We start from the raw sequence: 27017 nt of genomic DNA, 5'->3' as shown, positions 1-27017 counted from the left end.
AAAAATTTTTTTTAATTTTTCGGGCTTATAATTAAACTTATTGATTTATGCTTTTCGAATAATGTTTGGAACAACTAGAACAATCTATACCGGTATCGGAATGCTTTATTTTCAAAAAATGGGGTGCCAGGTCAAAAATATTTTTTTCATTTTTTGGACTTATAATTCAACTTACGGATTTGTCCTTTTGGAACAATGTTTGGAACAACTAGAACAATCTATTGCGGTATCAGAATGTTCGATTTTCGAAAAGTGGGGTGCCAGCTCAAAAAATCATTTTTTTTGTTTTATTCGAAAACCGTTTCGAATGAAGCAATATCACTTTGGAACAATGTGGTACAAAGTCAGAACAATCTGGAACAACTTTCAAAATTATAAATTTCAAAAAGTGGGGTGCCAACTTCATATAATCCCGAGAATGACTTCTCCTGCCGAGGAGTGCCAGAATCGTCAATAATGACGTGGTTGATTGTTTGAAACGCAGAACTTATCGCGAGATATGTATTCTTTGATTCACGCACAATCTCGTCTCGATATCTCCGAGATAAATCTTTCTCACAAGGTGGTGGAGGAGTGGTGGTATCTAATCGCAATTATCGCACGCGTTCGCTCAATTTACGAGTGCATAGCCGCAGACTCGCGGTTCGCACGAATCACATGTGAGGGAAGAAAATTATTGTCCCTCCAGGGCAATAAATTAGTCATCAAGTACTCACTCGATCGTTAGGTCGTTAAGTTCCTCGGAAATGCTAGACAAGCTGTCGCATGACCGGCTGATGAAGGAGACTGGCGAGTGCAATATCCCCGCGTCACTTCTGAAATCAGAAAGATTGAATGTCATCAGCGACGACGCTCAGGAGATTGCCATTTATTGCTAGTGACAATAAAATCATACAATAAATCACACAATAACGTTAACATTCAACGAATGAATAATTATGAATGCCGCGAGGGCAGCTGATGAGACTTGATGAGATTTTTGGACGCGGTGATGGCAACGACGAAATCCGTTTCTAGATCTCAGTTATGACTTTCTACATCTATTCATCCGTTTGTTTCAGGCTTAACGGCGTCGCTCGTTCTTTTAGTGAAACACGCCGACGCTCATCAGGCCGTGGAGCAATTCACGAAACGCCATAACCGTCCACCCTTCGCTAACTTTAGCTCTTACATAACAGGCGTCCAGTGCTCGAATGAGTTTAATTGGCGCTCGCATTGTTCCTCCAAGAGAATGAACTCGTGAGAGGTCTATCAAACTGGATACCGCCTTCTTCCATTCTATTGACGATGATTAATCGCGAAAAGTATCTAATCACGCTTTTCGCCGCTCAAAACGCGAAAAAGTATCCGTAGGATCAACACGAATTATAGATTACAGCGGCGAATTTGCGAATATTACGGTAGATGCTACGTCACTACGTGCTTTTTAAACACTAAAAATGCGCGAGTTTGTAAACAAGGCCGCGGTAACACCGAGTGCGACCTACTTTCAGCGCGTAGTTCAGGATTAATCTAAACGCAAATAAAATTAACGGAGAAAGAAAAGTGGGTTTATTGTCGACTTTTTCTTTACCGCGTGTTTTTAAATATCGTAAATATCATAGAAAGGGTAAGTCTTCGTATAAACAGCATCGATTAAGGACGACGATAACTGCAATACGGCACAACAGCACCAATCAGACCGTCAGACCGCCCGATAAAACTCCAAGCTTCTGGCACAGATACGAGCCGCTCCCGTCTCCTGCAATTAACTGAAGTGCCGCATAGTTTATCGAGTTTGTCTGGACGGTGCAGCGGGTCTATAAGTGACCGCGTTGGTCGTGTGTCTAATGTAACGATAATAACCGCGATGTATTGACGTTGTTCCCCTTTGGCCGGCTATTTCGAGACAATAGCGGCGCGCAACACCACAAATTTGTAAACAATGAGGTCTACTCCCGCTCGATCTTGTCGCTTGCATCGAAAATCGAGCAGCTGTCGGCATATATTCGAGCTTCCGCTCCACCACACAAACAATCAAAACTGTCCTTTGATAGGAAAAACGGGGAGATGAATTGTTTCCTTCCTTTTTCTTCGAAAAACATATCCCTTCCCTCCCCTCTCCTACTATCTGCGAGATCAAACGCGCACCGCGAGATTGATGAATTAACGCGAATATGATCGGCGCGCGATTAAAGCGAGGCCTGTTTGGAAAAATACACGAGAGTCACGAATGATCCAGCTGGTCGACACTGCTGGTTGCACAAAACGCGCGGAAATTCACTGCAATCGGACATCTCGCACGAATTACAGAGCGAGAGCCTTACTTACGGCTCATTATCCTCGAGAGACGACATCGTCGACATTCGTCAGCGCAAACTGTTCCACTGACAATGCGTGAAACACAAGTTGACCCAGCCCACACGCCAAGAGACACTGTCACTGTCATTACTACTTTAACAGAGTGCTGTTTGTACGTTTATGCAGCACTTACACAAACCGATAAGGCGTTTCGGTCTGATAGCAGGCTTTGTGTTATTTCTCGTTCAAGTGAGAGGCATTTGACGTACTATACATTTCTATTATACGTGCCGCATACACGCACACACACATATGCGCACACTTGCTTAGTGGTCATCGGTATCGAGCGGTCGGAACGAGTGAATTAAGGGTAAGGATGCGGAATTATGCATGCGTGGCAAACTAGGTGCACTTTAAATATGTTACGAAGGAAGTGAAATGTAGAGCGCGCCGTTTAAATAACCGGCACTGCCTTTGCGGCCGCTTGGAAAGCGTTAATCGAGAAATAGACTGCTGCTTCCTTTTACGATCCTCGAGCGCGAATTTATCAGCCAGTTAGCCAACTAGCCAGCCAGCCAGGTAGCCAGCCAGCCTGTTGACAACACTTGCGTCGTTTCTTACGCGGCTATAAATATGTATTTTCTTATCGACGAGTATCGTCGATCTGCCGATTTGTTACGAGCCGCGATAACGATAAAAAAACGCCACCGAACATGCCGCCGCTAAACTCTGAATCATACGCAAACGCTCACAGAATATTCGCGTTATGTGCTAACTCAGCTCGAATCAAACGCAAACACGAAAGTCTCTTTTTATGCCATGGACGTGATATATATGGACTCCGAATGCCCTATGTTCTGTGATAGAGTGAAGCCAACATTTAGAAAGAGAGCTAGAATAGAGTGGTTATAGTTTTCTTCCTATTTTATCACTTTTTTGTTGCGCGTGCATTCATTTCTCGTTCCCATAATATTATAGAGTGCAACACTCCGACTAGACTGGCAAGTAAAAGTCTTACTTAAATTTTATTGCATACTTTGTCTGTGCAAAAAAAGACAGACGGGCTGTACATATTAGCTTCACTTTTCTGGCCATGTGCTGAGTCTATGTATACTACGTCCATGTTTTATGCCGAGCACAGGTGAACTGATTCCCAAACTGGGAGAAGTGATCTTCATTTCAATCGTATGCACAGTTAAACAATTTGGTGGAATGTCCCACGGATGTGTTAAAACGTAGATTACGTGAAAGAACATCTCCCGCGCTCGTAAAAGAAAGTAACATTCTTTTAGGAATATATATGTGAAATCTGAATGGGAGATTTTACTCGCAAAGTTACGCAAAGAGACTGAACTCATATATTTTGGTGAATAATCAGCTTAAGTACGAATCTCTTACCTTATCTTCGCCTTATCTCCGCGAATTTCTCTTTTCGTGCCTTTCGGAAACGCGGAAGCGGAACGACTAATGGCGAGTGATTCAAACGAGGAGGTTTGAATTCCGGCGTTTCGCGGAGAGATGGAGCCAGCAATCAGGTCGACTGACCAGCTGGTAATGCAGATACTGATAATCCAGCAGCTGTTCTAACCTTAACCTAACCTAACTATCTTGGTGCTTACACGTGTGAAGACGCGCTTGTGAAAAATGGCAAAATCGTTGCGAAGTAAATGGAAAAGGAAATGCCGAGCGGTCAAGAGAGAACGTTACGCGGCAAAGGAATTGGACAGATTAAAAAAGACTCTCGGCATCGACGAGAAGACATCCAAAGATGTGGAAATGACTAATCTCGAGGAGATTGCCATAGGTAAGGCTTTGTACATTGCAAAACGTGAAATTATTGTTATAAGTATTACATATATGTCGTAATATAACAAAATAATGTACTGTTGTTTAATTTTTGGAAACCAATAGTTGTAGATGCAAGCAAAGTAAGAAAAGATATCAAGACCAAGCGGAGTGCCATGACCACTGATGAGGGTCAGATGGAAGTGGAAGATGCCAGAGTATACGATAAGAAAACATTACGCGATCAGTACGGCAATTATCCTGTGTGGATGAATCATAGGAAGATACTCAAGCACAAAAAAGGCAGAGCCAAAACACAAAAGGCTACTAAACAGACGAGCAAAAGACTCACCAGACGTCAGAAAAAAGCATCAAAGGATAAGAAAGCAAAGGACTAGATAAATTAAACTAGACAGCTTTAAAGCGAATCAAGTTTCAGAATAGCATTAGTACAACTAAAAGAGACAAGTCTAGTATAAAAATCTTTTCCATAAATTGTACTATTAGCTTACATATTACTTATTAACTGTTGAGTATGGTGAAAGTTATTGCTTATTTTTTTATGGATAAATGACAATAATTCTTGTAGTGTAAGTTAATGTACCATGCATTACTTTCTTTGGAATCTGAATGAATCCAAGAGGATATGATTAAAAACTGCAGAATCCATATCGTTTTATTATTGGTACAAATAGTTCTACTAGAAATAGTATTGAATACAAATAGTCACATACAGTTAACTGTTAGAGTGCCAAGGAACACGATTACACTCCTCTTATATCGTCGCAACGAGCCTTATCGCGCTTTTTTTCTCAAAATTTGTATTTTTATGACGATTCTCTTTCTCCTAGCACTCGACAATTCAATTACTACTATATTACGAGCTTGAAATGTAATAAACATTAAATAATAGCAACAGTGCTATTTCACATCAAGAATTTCTCGTAAATCCTATGGCCAGAATTACGTCAGTACTTTGAGATTAAGACGATGTTTAACTCGAAAATATCCAGACGAATATATGTAACATCTGTTTATTTGCACATTTCTAAGAGCGACGTTATTTATCGCAAGTTAAGAATGCAGACTTCAAAAAGTCGTTATTCACTTGTAACATTCCGACAAAATTAATAATAAGAGTAATACTATCATTATATACTATTAATACTAAGTGGGAGAATAGTAGCAGTAACACCCGACAATCTACTACCATAGTACAGAGCAGGATAGCAGATGGTATTACCTACCTACTACCTGCTGTCAGTATCAAAAATCGATCGTAATTACCGCGTGACCCTAAAAATTCAACGAGCCGCTAATTGGCAACGTCGATCTGCAACGTATTCTCAAGCGATTCTCAAGTTCTGCAACGCGGTTCATCAGATGTTGTATCTTCCTCATTTCCGCCTCGTACTGCTTCATCTTGCTTCTCATGTCGTATACTTCCTGTTGCATCAGTTGCTGAAACAAATCACCATTGTAATCCACGCACGATGCAGGTATGTATTATTTAATATTTCATAAGTACCACGTTCTCGACGGTTCTCCTCATCTCGTTGACGCTCTCGACGGCTAGCGTGACCTTGGTGTTCATCTCTGAAGTTTCCGTGTCCCTCTTCCTGCTCCTAGCCACTTGCTGCGGAAGTAAGACGTTTTTTCTCACCGATCAGACCAAATTGGCACGAATGACCTACATACCTTTTCCAATTTGGTCAGTCTCTTCAAGATGATCTCGTAGTCGTGAACATCGTCGCCCACCTCGTTTTCTGTATCTACAATTTAACAATGCGTCCGTTACTTCATAATAATTCGTGTGCCTTACTTTACATATATCTCACATATATCTTTTGCGATTGTCAATTATTATTTCTAAATTTTGTTAGCCATTTATTCTAGCTTTTTTAATAAACTAGAACACCACATAGCGCGCGCCACTTTAGCCTTTTTGTTGTATTTACAATTTATATTATAATACTCGTTTTTACAAATTATATTCCCAGCAAATACAATGTTACATGTAACGTACATGTTAGTTGTAATTTCCTATTCAACAATGTTATATAACTGTTATATAACACGTATATTATATAACAGTTATATTGTTTGTTGAGTAAGAAATTACAACTAACATGTATGTTACATGTAACATTGTGTTTGCTGGGATTACAATAAATATCAAATTCATGTGGCGCGAACAACACAACTCGATCTGTCACCGCGGCTGACAGCTGCAAGCGGCACGAATTCAACTGCGACGGGATCGAGACAATCGAGACGGCCAATTAGCGTCGCGGAAAAGAGACTTCACCCACTTCGATACATTCGAGATTTAGTTAATACGCACTTTTTCTGATAGGATTTTTCTCTGTAGAATATGCTTTTCCGTACATACCATGAAAAGAAGTCGTTGGACCTCTCGTTGTTGACACATCGTCTTGAAAATCGTTCTCCAAGTCGCGCGCCTCAAACGCGTTCTCGGTGTCGGTGTCTGTAAGAAATAAAATAAAAATCAAATTACATAAACTGTGAGTTTCGAATTTGGCAAACTCACCGTTCCTCCAACACGATTGGCCGTCTTGCTGCAATTGAAAGCCAACTCTGCAGTGGCATCGATAGCTGCCAGGTAAATTCGTGCAAAGTTGACCGCACGGTTTTTCTATCGCGCACTCGTCTATATCTGCGGGTTGAAGAAACAAATAATTAATTTAGCTCTCTAACAGGATGTGACGGAAGTGTGGCATTTAGTTCCAAACGCCGAAACCGATATTCATTCTAATCAAGAAGACACGAGGGAAATCGCGTTTAGAATTATTTATTTCTTAGAAATGAAGGGTCCTCGAAGGAGTCAGCTCTAAGAAACGACACCATCGTCGCGTGTTAAGGCGCGAAGAAGAACATCCGATCGATTCCTCGACCACGAGTGCCTTCTCGTGCCTGGTAGCGCCAAACGTAATTAAATCGACGCGGCGCGATACGCTTCTCGATAGCATTACGCCGGACTAACTGCAGCGCAATCCGTATTGCGGTGTCCTGCATGTCCTGCATCAGTGGACTGCAATCAGACCGCGCGTTCTCTTGATAAATTTACGAGCGATTCCACAGCGGACGTTAAAATCGCTGTTCTGCGTGTGCAACAGATAGTAGTACGACCACGACTTTAATAAAAAATTCTATGCTCTAAATTAATCCAAAATTGGGCAAATCTTACTATTGAATGAATCTTTAGACCGCCGGGAAAACCACTTTTGTGGCTTTGCACAAATCTCAAAATTCTGTGCCATGTGTGTGTTACTTCCATAGAAAAATTCTTGAGGAAAAAACCACTTTTTTAATGAAAAAACGCCGGCAGTCTAAAGGTTAATCGATCTCGTAATGATGTCGCAGCATAAGGCATAATTTAAGAGTGCAATCCTGCAATTTTCTCCCGTTAAAATCGATACTAATGCATTAATAATAGTAATAATGACGCTGCATGTTACTTGGACGTTCGAATCTTAATTGAAGTGAAAATTACCTGTTTGGCACTGATTGCCGGTGTAACCCTTGGGACACGTGCACTTACTGGGCGACGTGCAAATTCCACCGTTCAGGCACGGCGCCGAACACGTAGCTAAAGAACAATCGCAAGTGCAGTTTAATCAACTCATCGTACACGTTATACAATTATGTGAACGATGTTCGAATGATATTCAGGGAGCTACCATTCACTACCCTACTTACGTTTGTTACAACCGGAACTTAGATGAGTGATTTGCGACCATCCCGGGCAGCAAATGAAACCGGAGGTCAGCTCGGTGTAACCGAGGATTAACCTAACGGATGTGTGTCTTTAATTGTAATGAAATGTACAAAGTGTAGAAAATATCACCCGAATGTGTGAAACACGAAGAGACTATTCTGGAGTATTCATGAATTTACACGGAAAAAACAATTCTGTTGGTAACAATCGAATTTTCGATTGCTCAGGGATCAGACGAAAACTCGACTGTAGGAACAGAAAAATTCCTTTATGAGGCTTCTGTATAGTCAATTGTTCTCAGTTGCCTCAACCGAGTTCTAATATCGTTGAATGTTCAGACGAATATTTTCACGGAGAAAAATAATTTTGCTCTTTTAGCAAAATCGTCGTTGCTACTACATATTCGTAATGACATTAAACAAATTTTGTTTGTTAATGTAACTAATTTTACAAATTATTCGTTATTAGAGCAGAAGTAGTTTCGTTGCCAGGATAGAAAAAATTTCTTGAGTGTATTTGTCCTAAAAATCACGTTAATTTGCTATTGATACAAAATAATGTATCCTTATCAAATTTATTTGCTATTGGAGCAAAACTGCAACTGCTTATATAAATCCATTATGGTTCTTATAGCAAAGTAATTTGTAGATTCAGCAAATTATATCCAACAAATAGTGATTAGTACTCTTAGCAAATCTTTTTGCTATCCATATAATAACGAAAAGATTTTACTAGCAGAAAATTTGCTGGGCCAGCAAATTATTTTTCTCCGTGTTCGGTTGCGACAACAGAAATATTAGTTTTCATAACAGAGGTATCGCTTCTGATCACCTAATTTTCAGTTGATTCCTATTTGGTTGCACCAATTGAGATTTTTTTTGCGTATACAAGTGTGTGTGTAATCGTCCTCAGATAATAAATTCCAAGACAGAATAAACTCAACTACTGATTAATCTCGACGAAGTTTCTCGCATACTCGAGACATACCTAATTTGTCTTCCTCGATGATGATGAGAAGTCGCTTGCCTGGTGCAGACTCGCCTCCTGGAAGGCAAACGTTAGCTTGAAATTCAGGCGAGAGAAGACGACTTATTCCGCAAACAAATTGTCCGGCACACTTTGGGACACAGCATGACTCTACTCTCTTAAAATGAATCAGTCAAACATGACTGAAAACAATAAATATACTGATTGCAGTTATAAGTATAACATTGAAAGTGCTCAGTGCTACATTCTTAACTGATATCACTGACTATTCACTGATTCACTTTAAGAGAGTACGTAGCGAAATCCGCTCGTGTTATGTGCTAACTTCCAAAGAAAATCAAGCTACACATAGCATCGCATTAAGAGTAGAAAGTACCTCCCTGATCAATTATCACCATGACTGAATGTAAATCAGGCGCATAAAAGGCATCATTGCGAAGACATTATCGCGATAGGATAACCCTGGAACCGATCCTGTCGATCCGGTCTCTCTCGCTCTCTCGATTTCAGCTTTGCATTTCGTTGTCGCGGCTTACGCGGCGGGGAAATTAAATCGGCCGGTCGGCTATTCCGATAGTCATCGTCGACGATGCGCCCCGCTTTATATCCCGTCGTTCCGGCCGAACTGATCGCCAAAGCGCAGTCATTTGAATCGTAAAGTGCGCAGAAGGGGCCGGTTAAACCGTGAAGTACGAAGGTCGATCGAACAGACGACCGAAATAAGTATTTGCGTTGGCGACGATATTACGGCTTACCGTTGCCGCGAAGTCGGCTTGGGAATTAAGCTTACACTACGAGAGTTGATGTGAGAGACTTTGCATTTCTGATTGAGACCGATACCCAGAGAGGTAAAACAAACAACATGAGCCAGGGATTCTCGAGTCGCCGCGTCGATTCCGCAATCGTCCGGGAATTCGAGGCGACGGGCGGGGTATATACGCGCGCCTCTCTCGCAGAACACATTCCCATTTTATTGCCCCATACCGCTTACCGATATAACCGCAGTCAATGCGCACGTGGATAAAGCGCGTTCTCGGCTCATTGAAATTCCGCGCGCGCGGCAAAATCCCGGCCGATATACGGCTGCGAAATCGCGGCGCGCCGAGGAAAACCAACCATCTCTCCCATCATTTATCGTTAGTATCATACGATCCGTCCACGCCTATGGTAACCATGGTGCTCCGAGCTGATTCACAGTGATTTCCTCGAGCTTTCTCCCGGGCAGGCGCGTAAATCGTTCGCGCGCCGTGTTCTTGACTCGCGAAAAATCCCGTGAAACGCGTTGCGCCCGCGCGACGGGGGCTCGTAGATACGGTTCGGAAGACATTCGCGTGGGAATACTGGTTCGGCTGTGTCGCTTCGGCTTCGTCGCACCCGTCGCCTCGTGCCTCTTTCTCTCGCTTTCTCCTACCCGCGACACTGGACGAGCGTTTTGACAAACGCAGAAACGAAATCGTCGCGAGGCGACGAGGCGAGGAGCGTGTCCCGCGGCCGATAAGCACCGTCAGGGGGTTTTTACGACGCGCCGATGATTTACGACGCGGCCCCGGGAAACCCTCCGACTTTCCACTCGCGAAAACTCCTCATCTCCAGCCGCGGCGTTTATTCGCCAGCTAGTTACCGGACCAGTTTTATGCAGCGTGGGTTAAAGGGTCAGCGCGCCGGAATGATTGGCGAAGTTGCGGAGCGACTGCAATGTCTCTATCGATTTAAAATATTATCCCGACAGGCGAGAAATTAGCGTTGCCGCGGACAGCCGAGCTCGTTACGTTAGTCGCGGAGCGATTTAAGACTTTGTAGGTCGAAAGTGATTGCTAATGGTAGACATATCTCTGTCGCTAATAACGGAAATGTAAATGAGAGCAACACCGACGACATCGACGGGCATTCCTGCGCGACACGAAAATTATCTGATTCGTCTGGATTTCTCAATTACACATTGGTATTATTAGATATTAAACAGATTATTATATTGTCAGATATTATATCCGCAGCTTATAATTAAAGTAAGACTTTCATCATCGAATTTAGGCTCGTATCAATAGCTGCGAGTAGCCGAGGATGACAGGCCAGGCGGGAAAAAAGGAATGCGTAAAGGGACGTAATAAAATCAACGACGTTCTCCGGATGCACGAACGGCCGAGGGCGCCGTCGCGTGATGTGGTTTACAAGGTTCCGCACCGAAGGGTGATAAATCCCGGATGAAATACCGCATCGAGTCCTCGCATGTCTACGGCTCTCTTAGACGCTTCCGAAATCTCAGCGGCGATCTCAGGATGATTTCCATACCTAGCCGCGTCGCGTATAGCCTCTAACGCGACGTCGTATTATCGCGGTCGTTTGTTACATTCTTGCATCCATCTGTTGCTCGCGTAGATTTTCACCGACGACGACGACGAGGACAGCGACAACTACAACAACGGTTTCCTTTACCACGGCCGTTCCTGCATGCTTAACGAGCCGCATACCTTCCTCGCGACATTGTTGCGCTTGCATTTTGTGTCTATGCGTCACCGAGAGAGCAAGTTGCAGAAACATTTCCCCGTCGAGCCGACAAGCAGTGTCCTATTTCGTTCGCGCGCACGCGAAACGTGAAACTTGTCAATTTTCTATCGCCTGTCGCGCTCTCGACGATTTTTCCAATCACCCGCGTCGAAATTATACGTTGTCCGGCGTTTAATATTATAAATAGCGACAGCTGGCTCTCTCGAGTAAAGCAGCACGGTGATCGTAATCTCTCGCCGGAAGTGATCCGCTAAATTAATAATAAATCCAAGCTACAGAAAGTAAAGAGAGAGAGAGAGAGAGAGAGAGAGAGCGAGAAAAGGAGTGAAGATTTCCACGGAAATACATGATTCGCGTTCTGCGCGTTTGGCGTCATGGTTAGTGGCAACATAAACATTGGCGTTTTATTGCCCGATCTCGCAAATGTTAGCAATTCTTTCTCTCCTGCGCAGCGGGCGAAAAACACGGCCAGAGGCGCGTCTCGCGAAATCTCCGGTTTCGCATCGCCAACGAGATCAAAGTGCGACGATCCCGTTCCCGAATTAGCCGGCGTTCGCGAAAATCGGCTTGGCGATCGCCGCTGGATTCTCCCGTGCGCCGTTTCATCGTCGCTTAAGTAACGAGTCACGTGAGCGACGAAACGATAAATCAGCAATTACGAACGACTTGAGATTTCGCGACGAACCGATTCGATGAAGAGGGCGGACAAGGCTGTCGATTGTGATCGCCGGCGGTATAACGATCGATTTGTTTTACAAGCGTTTCGCGTGCAAAACACGTGGAATCTCGACGGCCGACGGAACAAAGAGACCGGAGAGCTGAAGTGCCACTCGTGCCCGGCCGGCAATTTGTTTTTAAGGTTTTCCAACGATCACCCACGGCCATCGGCCGTCATTCCACAAGTGGAACCGGATTGATCAGGCGCAGTCCTCTGGACACTCGTGACACTCCATTTTTTTCCTTCTCCCAGTTCCGAAACGCTGCTCAAGCCACTCGGCAATTCTGCGAGGTTTCGGAGCGAAGTTATGGAAATCGGGAACATACGAAGGGGCAGAAGCGAGTCGCTAAGTCCACGTTTTATTCGCGTCGCAATTTTGTATACACTTGCGTATGCATCGATAGACCTTTTCCGCGCGCCGCGACGGCAGATAGCCGGTGACTTACGACAGTATGGTTCCGAGGGAGCTTCACGAGCGCGCGGACGTTCCCCGACGCGAGAGATCGCGCGAAAGCTACTCGAAAATTACGATGTATCTTGTTTCAAGATGCAAGACCTGAACGCCATAACGCACCTATATATTGCGCGTTTCAATTACGAATCGCGATAACACCTCACGGCGGTAACCTCGCGCAGCTGCGCACATCCACGTAGCTCAGCTTATCGCGAAAAGTAACGGAGTTATTTTCGAGCCGGCCGGATTGGAGGAGCTCCGTTGCGCCGTTGGAATACTTTTCTCGCCGCGTCTCGCTCCGTGAAGCTTATTTGAAAATGCCAGGGGGGAAAAGAACGATCCTCTGCAGAGACTCGATTCTCTGGACAAAGAAAGAAAGAGAAATTCTCTCCGCAAATATTTTCCGAATTATCGCTCTTCGCGAAGTCTTCCTCCGCGAAGATTCTTTCTGGAGCGAGGAAGAACGCATCTCGGAATATTTCTCAGGGCCGTCTTCTTGTCGCCTCGATTCCCTCGTTCGCGAAGCCCTCGGAGCGTCGACACTCTCGTATCGTTAGCGAACAATCGCCATGTGGCCACGCTCCGGGTATATTCACCAAGTGCGGACGGACGACGTCTAAACAATCCAAGACAGCGCAAATTGTGTGTATACGCTAACGAGAGTTCGTCGGTCGTCGATCCTCGGATCTCGCCATGAAGCGACTCTCGCGCGGTGATTCATGCCCGCTAATTTCAGAGCCACTCTTTGAAGAATTGCTTACACGAGTCTCTTTTTAGGATCGCCTATCGCTGCTCTCTCCGTCGCTCACGTGCATATTACGATCGGCTCGTCGACTCGAGGCTCGGCGAGCCGAGGTTTATGCAACCTGCTCGCCCCGTTGCGAATGTGTGCTCCATCGCAACATGTACTATCACTATTGCAATTCCGGAATTTACACGAGTCATTCGCGTCACGTAGAATAAATATTGAAAAATACTCTCTGAATTTCTCGGAGTGACATTTCGCTCGAAAATGTGGAGCAAGCACCGAACCGCACGGATTCCATTCCTTCATATAGACCAATATCCATAATCAGATCTCATATTTAACTTAAGTTCATATGCTGTACAGATCATTTCATTAGCTATGGAGTATCTGGAAATGAACTTAAGATAAATAAATAAATATAAGATTCTTAAATGTAAAATCGAAATTAAACAGAGTGAATCTGATGTATTTTCCGCCGTCACACAAAATCATTCTAATCGATCGAAACATTTGCTCATAAGGAGTCAGAATAACGAGTCACTTGAAATTTATATATCTCATGTGACATTCTCAGATTTTTATTCAGAGTTAAATTCAAGTTTTTTAGTTGAATATGATATATGTGATATTTATATATGTAATCACGTGATTCAACTAAAAAATTCTCATTGTTATAAGTTTATACCTGAGCATCTCACTTGAGGCAAGCTTCAAATAACAACTATTAATATGAACCTATAAATTTGAAACGAAACATTCACACTCTTGCGATTTCGAGTGGCAGTATTTTCACTATCGCTTCCAGTGAAAATACTGCCACTTTTCACTCGTTCCGAATGAGATTCCACTCCAAAATATTTAGAGAGTACATATCCAGGTGTAGTATAAAAATAGTACAAATTTGAATATCAAATAGTACAAAAAATCACATTAAAATTACATGAAAATGATAAGAAAATGATTAAAAAGAGTCACTTTTCAATTACGACTAGATCATGTTCTCGTCATTTCGACGTCATCGTGATTTTCTGTTTTGCTTAAGTATACGTAAGAAAATAAGGAACTGCGGAAAGGTATCCGGCCGAGTTCGGCTGCCCGGAGAAATTTTTGACGGCGCCTTATGGACTCATGCGATTCCCTAGCCCACGGTGTTTCTGCAAACAAAGAAATTGCCGGTCTCGAACGCTGCCCGAAAAGTGCGCGGTCCGTATTTGCGAAAGCGCCGGGATCACCGGCGCTCGTTCATTTAGAGATTGCATCTTGCGCGTCGAAAGCCGTGCCCTCAGCGGAATGCGCGACGATGCAACGGGAGCCGCGGGCAGGCAGCGCAAAACTTCCAAATTACAAAATTGCTTGATGACGGGTTACGCGGGTTACCGCTCAGGTGAAGTAATTACGCGCCTACGCGGTGCCAATAAGACGCGCGGCGTCTCTCATTACTACCTCCTGCGCTTCGTTTTCTAACGCGTTCCTCGCCGATCCGCTGCGCACACGAGCTACGTTCTCTCGCACGAAGCGTTCCTCAGAGTACTCTTGCTAAAAAACGAACGTGGGATAGTAGATAGTACTATCAGTAATATCGTGTGTCGATTTAATTAATTAATTCTCTAATTAATTTAGATCAAACTAGTCCTTTTTCAAATTAGTCCTTCTGTCAACCTCGCTCGTACGACCCTCTCGTTCCTTCTCGATCCCTTAAATCTTCGAGCTCTTCTGATATTTTGGGAAATACCCCAATATCGCGATTGTAAGTGTATGCTATCGGTATGGCTAATCCTGTGTCTCAGGAGAAGATCACACAAGCTCGTTGCTGCCTCTTGCTGATCGCCTATCTCGATGTGAGCCGTTGCTTACTCCTCGCACGCTACGCCCTGGCGGAAAAAAGGTAACCCCGACTTTCTTGCATGTCCATATGGAGCTCGCTCGTTTTCTTTAGCGGATACAGTTTATGTTCCCATTCACGGTATTCACCTTGCGTCGTGCGCGCCGTCCATAAACCCGTGGACCATAATTCATTAATTGTAACACGCGTGTGTCTCTCTCCCTCTTTTTCTGTACGCACACAAGAGCACTCTCCCTTAAGAAAAGAATCGGTCCTATCGCGAGTTCCATCCGCCGCTCTGCTCGTTTCTTTCTTTCGCTACCTTCGAGACCGCCATACATATGTATATCGAATATTCGAAGAAATGCAACAAAAAAAAAAAGAAAAATCGAGACCACTAACCGCAAGATACCCCGGTCCGTGCGGGCCGCGCGCATCGGCCAGCACACGTGTGTACCTGCATCTCGCGCACCTCATCCGCCCACTTTCCTCTCTCGCTTTTGACCTCTTCACCCCTTGCGTCCGCGGCCTGCGGATAAAAGTGCGCGCTAATGGATTTACATGAGGCCGCGAGCATCCACTTCGATCGCTCGTCCCTCAGTATCTCCGCGCCGCAATCTAAAGGCGCTGCAACGTCGCGCCATTCGCCACGTCGCACTTTGCATTTCGCCGCGGCGCGAACGTGAGTTACATAATGCACGTTAAATCCCCGTCGCTGTGAATACCGTGTGGTTACGGAAAAATAATCTCGTTTCTCATAATCACGCTTGCTCTTCAGAGAGCCCCGGCTGTCCTTCGCGCGCCTCGACCGCCTCGCCGCCTCTTCTGCCTCGTTACCTGGACGCGATATCCAGGTTCTCCCCCGATTGTCAGGCGGGCGACCGCCGGAACGGTCCGATGGAGCGATACGATTCAATGTCGAGTGCCTGCACGTCCACCGAAATTGTACGTCTTCCCTCGATCTGGTAGACGATCGATTCTCGCGGCCTTCGCGCGCGGCTCGGCGCGCTAAGTGTAGGGAATTATAAGGTCATGGGTCGGAGCGCACGCACGCACGCACACATACACGCGCGGGCAGCTCCGTCGGGAGTTCCGGAACTTTCGGCAGCGAGCTGCCGACGAGGTCGGGAATATCGATTCCCCGGAAATTTTCCGTAATTAATGAGAGATGCCCCGCGCCGCGCTGTCGCGGTATAATTGATCGAATCTCGGTGAACTGCATGGATAACTCGGGAAACCTGAGGGCGAAATGTCTCATGAGCCACACCACGCGCGATTTTCCTCTTCCACTCCGATTTTCGAGCTCTTCCTCGAACGTGAACGTGAAATCGCCTCGAAATTCGGCACATGATCGACTCGTGCGATACGCATCGCGCGGAGGGTCTTCGGAGAGTTGAACGGCCGATATGTTTACCCCCGCGGGGATACTGCGAGGAGCAAGAGGAGAATAAGACGCGAACGTGCGAAAGAAGTGCTCTATTTGCGGCCGTGGAATTTCAGTGCATCGCAATGCAAGTCTCTCTTCTCTCTTTCCATCCACGACGATACGGAGGAGCTCGCACGGAGGACCGCCCGCGCGTTGCTTCGCTTCTCCGCGCTTCTCCCGAGCGAGAGATAATAGGCGCGATCGAGTTTCAAAGAGAACGAGCAACCGGCTGCCGCGGCTAACTGGCTGCCCCGTTTAAATGTGTTTCGGATATTTGCTAATTAATCGCTCCTATTTCCGTCCGCTCTCCCGGCGATGAGCAAAAGGGGTGGCGGGCGCGACGAAAATTCAAGCGTCGCGTCTAACGAGCTCTGTATCCCCAGATTGCTAATGTTTATTTTGACCTGCACATCGAGTGACAATTTAATTTAGAATAATGTTTCCAATTGATATCAACTTATTCTTTTCCTACAAAAAAATGATCGAAAATTTTAAGTATGTATCCGGAAATTTTTATCTTACTACATATTAGCATTGACAATTCAAAGTGAAGAAAGACACGCATTGCTCGACGCGTTGCATCTGCAAATGTATTTTTCGCGAGGAACAACAAAGTGGCAGAAACTTTTCAAACATTGAGTAATACATGGTAGATTCGTGCTCCGAAATAAGCCGAATAAATAAACCGAGCACGACGCGAAATAAACATGAAGGAGTTTTGCAAACAAGTATCGATAAGTGCGGATGCAAATATATTTCGGGTCTGCCACACATGCAGAAGATGTCGTAGAAGAAATTACAAAAAAAATGTTTATAATCTTGAATAGAGAATCACGACCTAAATTGCCGTATGTTTGTTCACTTTAAAATGTTAACGCGCGTTGGACTTTTTACCTACAAAATTATTGTAATTATTTGAATGCTTTTTATATCGTATACGGATAGATCGTCAAACATGGTAGATTCGTGCTCTAAAATAAGCCGAATAAATAAACCGACCACGACGCGAAATAAACATAAAGGAATTTTGCAAAGTATCGATAAATGCGGATGTAAATATATTTCAGATCTGCCACATAGAAATTGTAAGAAATTGTAATAGAAATTACAATATAATTTTTGTAATTTTGAACCATACAGAATCACAACCTAAATTACCGCATGTTTGTTTAAAAATATTAACGTACGTTCGACTTTTTACTACAAAATTACTGTAATTATAATATTTGAATGATTTTTATATCGTGTACACAAGCGGATAGATCGTCAAATTTACTATTTCTACAGTAATTTATACCGCAACTTTTCAGTATAGTCCAGAGCTTGACAAAGGACGTTGTAAGAAGAAATATCGTTTTAACGTAAGTTTGACTTGAACTACAATATTCTCCCCATTTGTTTATTCGGTCTAGTCGAGCGCGGCGACAAGATGTGGCTTACGGATGTCACGCATGTTGACGCGGAATGACCGTTCCCGATGAGCATGATGGAATGCGCGTTTATAGTTTCTGTGGACGCATTCTATCGATGAATGACACCTGTCCCTTTACGACCTCGTCGTTCATCGATCAGCCATCGATGTTGAGCCGCGCGCCGATAAGCGATACAACGTTCGGCTACGCGAAATGTGCCCAAGAGTGACACTGCAGGATGGTTATCTGAGGTACTCGGAACGGCTTGAATATTCATTATTCGCATTTCTTTGAGCCAGTTACTCATCGATCATTCGAATGGTGTCGTAAACGAACTAACATAAATAATCAAGACAAAACGCGTAGCCGGCGGTGAAGAACGTGATGGAGCCGCGGTCCGTATCTCCTCGCGCTGCTGGCGCACAGACAATACGCGGAACAATGGCGGTTAATTAAGAGGGGAAACGCGGTGGTGTATAAATTAATGCTCGGCCGCGACTTTCGTGAGCGCGCCGAATGATTTTAAATTGTGAGTTATCGGCATCGCGCGCGGCTCAAACATTGAGATCGATAATGACGGCGTCGTCTCCCCGATGACGCACTTCGAGTCTCTCGATTCGAAACAAAGTACACGAAGCGCTGGGTAATTTTTCCGCTCTCCTTTTTTGCCATTGTCGAGCGAGAAGACTCAAGCGCGTTAAGAACGCCGATACCATTGGCGGGCCGTCACCTCCGAATCTCCCCGGCGACCTTAAGTCGACAAATCGCGTTTTAAGTGTTATGATCGTCGCGTCAATGGGCTTAAATCGATGATACGATCCGGCCGCATCACAGCCGCATCGTCGAGAATTTCTCGATGCGCGAAGTGCACGCGAGCGCGGCCACGTGTGCGTGATGATGATGCGGAGGAAGAAGAAGAAGAAGAGGACGATGGAGCGAGAAAGAGAGGCAGCGCACGCACACCGCTTTATCGTCGGACAGGTTTATAAGATTTTTTAGCCCGAGGCAGGCATCTGGGTAACCCGATCGTGCGACTGCTAAGGTAGACGAGCACCGAATTATTGCGCTCAGATCAAATAGTAAGTAATAAGTAACGAGAGGTCTCAACGAGCTTGCTGATTCTTATCAGACATCCCGAGATCAGTTACTCTGCTTCTTAGCAGGCATCCCGAGTTGAAATTTTGATTCCATTTTCGACCTTGACATTCATTTAACGCTCTCTCTGACACCCAATCGAAATTTTCATTCTATTTTTGACCTGAACTTTATGACACTTATATATTCTGAACAATCAATATTTAACATACACAGAAACTGAAATCCTACTTAACGTCTCTCTAAATAGCGGCAAATACACAAAGCGTCACTTATAGGTTTTGAAGAGAGTCTCTCGATCAAGTTAATAGGTTAAATAGGATCAAGAGAAGTTGATGCAGGCTTCAGAATATCAAAATAGCCGTTAAACAGAATATTGCGGTTGAAAGTAGGATCAACTTCTTTTGATTCGATTTAACCAACTAACATTGCCGAGAGGTTCTCTTTAGAACGTATAAGTGGCATTTTGCGCGTTTGCTGCCATTTAGAGGCTCCAAATGATACTTCGGTTTCCACGTATATTAAACGTACACTGATCCTTCAGAATATACGGATATCATAAGGTTCAGATGGAAAGTAGGGTCCAAATTTCAACTCGGGACACGTGGATTGCAAAAATTATACCGGTCCGTTAGGCACGATTACGACTGGAAACTGGTATCGGGAGGGTAGTGTCCAAGAAGCGACATGAATATTGAAATGATTGCGAGACGAAATCACGGCGCAAATGATATTGCGCGTACCTGGCGGTGTTTACACCGCCGTGGGCGCCCTTCGCCGTGCTCGGCGTGAACGCCTGCGAGGCTTTCTGACGGGCAATCATCGAATCACGCTGGGCAGCGAAATGATCTCGCGGCTGTCAGGAGGTGATAAAAGTCGCGCGGCGGTATGCTGATTTCCTCTTAATGGTCGCTTCAGGAGGCCGAGGCGGGAATGCGAGGTGAGAATAGGAGAATGTGTCCGCGATGCCGCAGCGAGAAAATACAGCATCCATCTTTTCACACCGTGACGCGATTGATGATCGTCCGGTGTAGTTCGCGTGAGTGCGAGACTCGTTTATCTTTTCATCAACGAAATTGCCGATGTGTGTCTATGAGTTGTCGCCACTGCAACAAACTAATTTCCCGCCGATGACACGTTGCTTTTCCTCCTTCTATTGACACTCTACAAATCCGTGCATTTTCTCCGTAACGAGAAGAAAGACCGAAAGCCCCGGAATTTCGCCGAGTCGAAGCGGAGTTTCACGTTCGCTTACGAGCGATCGGGCTAATTGGTACCTTAGGCTAACAGAAAGCGCCGGACCGCTTTTAATTCACGTGTGTGCGAGGGCGAAGTGTGTTGCACGCGCATACGCACGTACGCACGCACGCGGCCAAAGGTGTGTTGCCCGCCGTCGCGCACGGACAATCCCAATAATTGTACGCGACAGAGAAACGCGCCGCTGCGCGTGAGATAATTAATCGGCCGATTAATTAAAAGGCTCGCCTTTGAACGGCGGCGTGTACGCGCCGGTCTTGTTCCGTCGTTACTCGCGCTACTATCGCGCTCGGATCGTACATCATCGCGTACGGACGCGCGGCGCGGCGCGTCGCTCATTGCCCATAAATATAGTAATTCAGCGACACGTTAGCGGCCCCCGCCGTATATTTACGCGCCGGCTCATTCACTTCCATTTACGTGGCCGGCGCGAACGCGACGCGAGTAATCGCGTCCGGCCGCGCTCTGAATTATTCACTCCTCCTTGCGAGACGCGTTTGTCCCCGGATCACGGGGCTATTACATGTGGTTGCCATCTTACCCGCGAGATCAATCACGCTCACGTTAATCGAGCGAAACCTCCGTGCGATCCGCGCGACCCCCCATTCAATCGAGCCAAACGTATTAATCCCGAGATCTCAGCGATTCGTACGCTACTCACCCCGGATGATGTCTCGTGTACGTGGGGGCCGTGGTCGGGATCAGCTGATAACTTTGCGTGACGACCTCCGCCGGTTGATGCCGGTGATTACCGTGATAACCCGCGTACGCTATCGCCCTCGTGCCACCGTGCTCCGTCATCGCCACGGCGCCGCTGAAATTGTGCTCCAGTGTCCGTTGCTCCATATGATGATGCCATGAGTCCGGCTGCTGCGGGGACGGCGACCTAGTCGCGGTCACCTGTGCTCTCGACGTCCATGGGCTTCTCGAGGTGGTTGTCTCCGGAGCAACGCGGCCGTCGCCTGAGCGGTCGTGTCTGGCATGCAGCAGTCTGTCGCGGTACCAGGCCGGCCATACGACCCTGTGGTCGCTGCGCGAGGGTACTCGATGATGATCCTCCGGCGACGATAGGGCCGGACACGCCGTGTTAGCGATGAACCAACACGTCAGCAGTATCTTCAGGGCCATCATTCAGGTCACTCAGTCTCTGGTTCTTTTTTCTCTCTGGTACCTCCGGAGCTCGAGAGAGGTTCTCGGGACGATCGCGCGATGTCCTGGCGACAACGAACGGGCCGGTCACATTCTCGAAGAACGCGCTGAGTCCGCGTAGGACACGACGGACATCCGGTGCGAGGTCCTCCACGGGCAGCTGAGAGCACTACTGGGAGAGAGAGCACTACCGAACGAGACGCTGGCCCCACGTGCTCCAGCTGCTGGTACCAACAACCCCACCATGAGTCACTCTCTCTCTTTCCCTCTTCTCTTCCTCCCTTTCTCCGTCTCGTTTCTTCTGCCTGTGTTGCTTTCAGCCGCGCTTCCCTCTTCTCCCTTGCGTTCGCTCGCGTTCGCCTGATCCGCCTGGACTCTCTTTCTCCCTTTCTCCTTGCCATTCTCGCGCTACAGCCGCCGCCTGGTCTCCTGATACCCCACCAGCTCCTGCGATAACCACCTACGTATCCTTCCGCAGCAGCCTCGCCGCGCACCGGCCGGGAGAAGAAGGAATTCCTCTACTGTGGTCTACTATCTTTACGAGCGATAACGCTATTCCGGACAAAACTCTCCGGCTGCAAAGGTGTCACGGCGCGAAAACGGATGTGGGTCGTGTCGATGTGTGTGAGTCACATTCGCGACACACTCGCGAATTCCGCCGGAACAAAGTTCCAGATGATTAACGGGCCGAAGGAGGGGGAGGGTCGTGGATGGGTGAATGCGGCTCTTTGAATCGCAGAACGCATCCCTTGAAAACGGAAAGAGACGTTGCTGGCGATTAAGTATCTCGCCTATCAGCGAAAATTGTTGGTGGCAGTTACACAGTGGATAAATACAGAACATGGACGGACCAGTCGGGAGTAAACGACATCGGCATCGCGAGTCTAAGATTAATGAAGCGGATGGAGGTATTTACCGTCGTAAAGTAGACGTGTACGAGCGCGAAAACACTTTGGTTCGTTGTTAAAAATATCTAATGATACAGCCGCAGCAACGGCACACCCGGTGGTTGGCCGGTGGTAATTAAACGCAGCGCTACGATAATCGCTGTCATAAGCAGAAACCGCAACGCCGCTGACATAACGATCGGCTCGACGCACGTAATCCGCTGCCATTCGCATTAAAGCCCTGTTCATTATTCAGTGGAAAAAATGCGTAAGCAGAGAGAGAGAGAGCGTCATAAAACCACGTGAAAACGAAATGCAGAGACGAAACGACGAACAAAACAACGCTCTCTATCCTCTCCTCTCCGCGTCGTCTCTACGGAGCGTGGACTTTTTATATAAGGTTACGCTGAAACATTCAGCTCTCCTGAATCGAGGCGGCAGCGCGCCAAGGGAATTGCACGAGACCGACGTCGGTCGATTTTGCAATGTCGGTGGTGCCGGGGAGTTACGTGCGCTGGAAGTCTCAGCGCAATTCCTGAATCACTTCGGCCACGACGTTACTCGGGACCAAGGTCAGTGGTGCAGTGGCTGCGGCCGTGGCGAGGTCTCCGTTACCTTTTTGCTCGTTCCACCGAGTTGAACCGAGGGCGTACGGACGAGAGGAGAGGAATAATTGCGCGGATCATCGTCGCGTTATTGCCCATTAGGAGGCGCAGGACGCAAAACACAGAAGCGCATCCACAGACCGCCGGGAGATAAATCAAGTGGAATAAAATGCCGCGACGTTCGTTCCCACGAACGCGACGTCTATTCCCCCTTTCGTTTCGGATCGTCTGGGTCGATCTGGCCCAGATGATGCTCACGACAGGTGACGAGAGCGAAGATCGAAGTGGTGTCTCTCTCCCGCGACTTCGCCATTGCGCAAGGCGCCGAGAGATACACGAGATGCGAGAGGTACGAAATTCCTCCGCGCTCTTACTTACTCGCCACATTTCTTGGAGTGGAATCTCGCTTGAAACGAGCCAAAAGTGGCAGCATTTCCGTTGGAAACGTTAGTGAAAATACCGCCACTCGAAATGGCAAAAGTGCACAGAGGAAAATGTCATTCTGCTGCTAAGAAAGGCAACTACTCGGTCTACTTTCCTTCTTCCAAGTAATGCTTAACTTCAACTTTCAAGAATATCTCCCCAAAATTGTTCCAAAATATACACATTTATAATAAATTTAAGAGAAGTTCATTATAATCACGCACAAAAGAAGAATTCATTCTCTTTATAAGAATATTATGAAACTTCGTCGAAGAAAAGTTGGTTCGAATCTATACGATGAACAAACCGAATTTTTGGTTCAACTCAATATTCTTGATTGAAATGCTGAATCTATTAGAACCCAGAAAGTATAATATTTCGAACAAATCTGATATTATCTGATATTATCTGATATTATAAATCTGAGCTTATGATAGGCTTGCGGATACATGAGCTAATGAGATGCTTGGAACAAGTAACATTCACTTGAATGCAGCATGTAATTTTCTGTGCGTGAACGTTTCATTCAAGCTTAGAGTGGGTCTTGACACCAGGACGCGCGACTGCTTCAATCAATTCAAGTGAATACGTTCCCGCGACGATGGAACACATCGGGTTCACTCTCGAATTTCGAGTGGAAATGTTCACTCGACAATTCGGAGCGTAGAGTTCACTCTGTATGAGCGAAAAGTCACTCGAATTCAATGGACTCGGCGGGTCACTCCACTTTCCGAGTGTAATTGCACTCGAAGAAATTCGGGGAGCGAAAGACGGAATAGTATGCCTGATTTAAACGCGAAGGACACAACGAAACCGGAGTAATGTTTCATTCGGACGATGGCGGTGCACGCTCGAGCGAAACGGTCATGATTAATGCTGTCGACACCACGTAGGAATGTTAATCGAGCTCGCGGTGATCGCGAAAGACTCTTTTTCCATCTCCCTCCCTCTCATTTTTTCCGCTCCTTCTTTGGTCCTTTCGTTTGCGCGTCGTTTTTGTTCCGTTTTCTTTTCTTTTATGTTGTCGGTGCGTGCGCGATAAGCCTCGTTATCGAGACGATCGCGGCGTTGTCGTCTCATTAATTACCGCTCGCGCACTTTATTCTGTCGATAATTCGTCGGTAGCCTGACCGGTTCGTCCTCACAATCAATTGCAGCCTCATCCGAGCCCGCGTAAGCAATTCACAACGTCGGTTAACGATTAGTTATTTCCATAGTTGGCTTCAGGCCCCACGCTCCGAGTCACGGTCGCAACTGCGTGTGTATTCGCCGAAGTTACTTCGCTCAAACGATTTCGGCAGGGACTGAACCGGATCGAAGTGAGCTTTGAAACAATTAGTTTCTTCGTTTCGAACGAACTATTTTATCCCGCTATTTTTCGCACGATAAAACGGCTCGCTTCAAACAAGAAAGACTAACGCGACAACTGCTTCTAAGCTGATTTCCGCCCAGGTCCATCCTACGTTGAAACATCGGCTGTGGTGTTTGCAAAATTTCCAGCCGCGGAAGCTTCACGAGCGAATTCTCAAGTAGCACGTTTATGAGTAAAACGCACGTTGAAAAGACTCGTAAGCACGCGCGTCTCAACGCGTATCCCTTGCAAAGTGCGGAGAATTTTACTCTGTGGAGGAGAGCAATGTTGCGGAAGAAATTAATGACCGCGGTAAGTCGCTGAGGTCGTAACGACTCCATAAACTTTGACCTTTCGCTGAGAGAGAAAACACCTAAAAACTCGCATAATCAAGAATTAATCGAACGAAACTAATTCGCGGTGTTTGCGCGAAACGCCGCGATAATTCGAATTCAACGGGGAGGAAGCGCGACACGTCTGATTCCGAAATAAGTGACTGAATTGCACTCCGCTCGCGCGCGTCCGTTGTTATTCCGATCAGGAATTAATTTTAGCCAGCGCGCGCGGCTCTGTCCTGTAATTAATTTGCATTAATTGCGCCGGCCGCATCGCGCGATCTGCGAATGTAAATTTCATAAGGAACAATCTCGCGAGTCGTAATCTCTGTGTCTCGCGGCACGCATATCAATGATAGACGACGTCGTAAATAACGAGACGCGATTTCCGTCATGAGAGCAAACCTCGGGAGAAGTTAATCGAAGATTGCTCTCTTGGCCCGCGGGGCAAACGACGAAATCACTCTTTCGTATGCAAATGAAGCGATCGGTTCTCGACGGTGTCGCTGACTAGTTGTTAATTTCATCCTTCAAACTTGCGATGCAATATGCGCTTGTATACACTGAGAGAAGAAATATCTAAAAAATAATAAATATTTATTTGGTGGGTATCAATACCATCTGTTCAAATCTGTTTAAATCTATAGTTTTTTATTCAAAGCTCATCAATCGAGAGTTACGCGACGAGTAGCCTTAAATGGAATAAACAATTGCTTTCGTAAAAAGCTAAGGTTTACTTAAGGGGCTTCAAGAAAACGTATATTTTATATTAGTACAAGTAAATATGTTATTCACTATTTATTATTAAATATTTATTAAATATTTATTATTAAATATTTATTATTTCTGAGATATTTTTGCCTCTCGGTGTCGTGTGACGAATGTTCCGCGGCTGAAAGGGCGGAGAAACACATCTATCGAGATGGTTGACGCAATTGCGCGTTTTTCGCGGAAAAATCGCGCCCCGTGTACGAATACGTCGGCTCGTGTCGCCATTGTGTCCACTTTTCAAAGCGACATCGATCGCTCCCTCGATACACGATATTGCACGCTGCGACATGTTTCTGCTGCCGTGCAACCCCTAATGCTCTCTAATTCTCGTACACCCGATGCATGACGCAAGCACGGACACATGCACCGCACTCGGGTCACGTATCCAGGCTCTGACCTACTGACACGATCCCGTGACGTCACGGGAGAGCAGTGGAGACGGCGAAAGGGTGGCAAGGCTGAAGTAGGTGGGAGGCACTCTCCTGTCCCGACGAAGGAGGTATCTTCCACGGCACGTAACGGCGCGACGGGGTATGATTCAGAAAGTAAAAATACGAGCGCGCATCGCGCTTAAACGAATACGGCCGAATAAATGTTGAAGCAGACGGAAAAGATGCGCGTCTCTGCGAAATTGTTTGACATCGTTTCAACCGAGTCCCCCTATATTCCCGCAACGTGTGACACGGTCGACTAATCGTTTGCACTCGCCAGCAACCAACGTCAGACGATTATCCTAGGGGCGACACGTCATCCTTTGTCTAAATTCTCGCGCTCTTCCGCACCGCTTCATATGTTATTTTACAACTTTTTGTAGCCTCTTTACACGTATTTTCGATCGAATTTTTTCCCGCGTCAGTTAAGGAACCATCGCGACCACGCGGACGACCCGACAGTCGCGGCTCGAGAGCCAAGGATATGAGAGATCGTCGCGCGATCGCCGAAAGAGTCTCCATCGCCAAGAGCCGTCAACGACGTCGGTGACAGTTCCTCGGCCCCGTCGCCGCACTCGAGCACTCTCGCCCGACCTGAGAACCGACGGCAACGACCTTGCGCCGGTCTATCATCGAAAAGTTCGCTCGGAGATTCTCGCCTTCTTCAAGGAAAATCGGGAAAAATCAAGGCCTCAAATTTTCTCCCAAAAGTACGCAGATCAAATTCGAGAAATTCGCAGCTTGTCGTATCCCAGGCGACACGAATTACCAGAAGATGTTTCAAAGACCACCAAGAGACACCCTGCCTCTTTGCGACGTCTTTTGAGCGTTCTTGAG

At 46.1% G+C, this 27017-nt stretch overlaps 3 protein-coding genes across 4 annotated transcripts in view; 1 reads left to right on the top strand and 2 right to left on the bottom strand.

Moving 5' to 3' along the window:
- LOC116853257 (repressed by EFG1 protein 1-like) overlaps positions 1-2844 on the bottom strand; it is a 55478-nt gene extending 52634 nt beyond the window's left edge. The window contains exons 1-2 of one of the 2 annotated variants that reach the window (XM_032834246.1): positions 2311-2844; positions 717-815 (exon numbers count right to left, since the gene is read on the bottom strand). In XM_032834246.1, coding sequence (XP_032690137.1) covers positions 717-815; positions 2311-2345 — 134 coding nt within the window. In that variant the 5' untranslated portion in view covers positions 2346-2844. Of the gene's footprint in view, positions 1-716; positions 816-1573; positions 1648-2310 lie in introns of those variants that run through there. The other variant, XM_032834240.1, reaches the window with a different exon arrangement.
- Positions 2845-3855: 1011 nt separating this feature from the next.
- Positions 3856-4734, top strand: LOC116853311 (protein LLP homolog). Its single transcript, XM_032834355.1, has 2 exons — positions 3856-4084; positions 4192-4734. The coding sequence occupies exons 1-2, from the start codon at positions 3925-3927 to the stop codon at positions 4461-4463; spliced, it is 432 nt and encodes a 143-aa protein (XP_032690246.1). The 5' UTR covers positions 3856-3924; the 3' UTR covers positions 4464-4734.
- Positions 4735-4738: 4 nt separating this feature from the next.
- LOC116853288 (latent-transforming growth factor beta-binding protein 2) lies at positions 4739-22542 on the bottom strand. Its single transcript, XM_032834298.1, has 9 exons — positions 20890-22542; positions 8792-8848; positions 7786-7877; positions 7580-7675; positions 6617-6742; positions 6458-6553; positions 5764-5837; positions 5594-5701; positions 4739-5526 (listed from the first exon to the last, which is right to left on the bottom strand). The coding sequence occupies exons 1-9, from the start codon at positions 21357-21359 to the stop codon at positions 5362-5364; spliced, it is 1284 nt and encodes a 427-aa protein (XP_032690189.1). The 5' UTR covers positions 21360-22542; the 3' UTR covers positions 4739-5361.
- Positions 22543-27017: the final 4475 nt, after the last annotated feature.

This window comes from Odontomachus brunneus, unplaced genomic scaffold (genome assembly GCF_010583005.1).
Source record: "Odontomachus brunneus isolate Ranch 3 - 2012 unplaced genomic scaffold, Obru_v1 Obru_scaffold_006, whole genome shotgun sequence".
NCBI lineage: Eukaryota > Metazoa > Arthropoda > Insecta > Hymenoptera > Formicidae > Odontomachus > Odontomachus brunneus.
The sequence above is the reverse complement of the archived record's forward strand: the minus strand, read 5'-3'. Positions and strand labels throughout refer to the sequence as shown.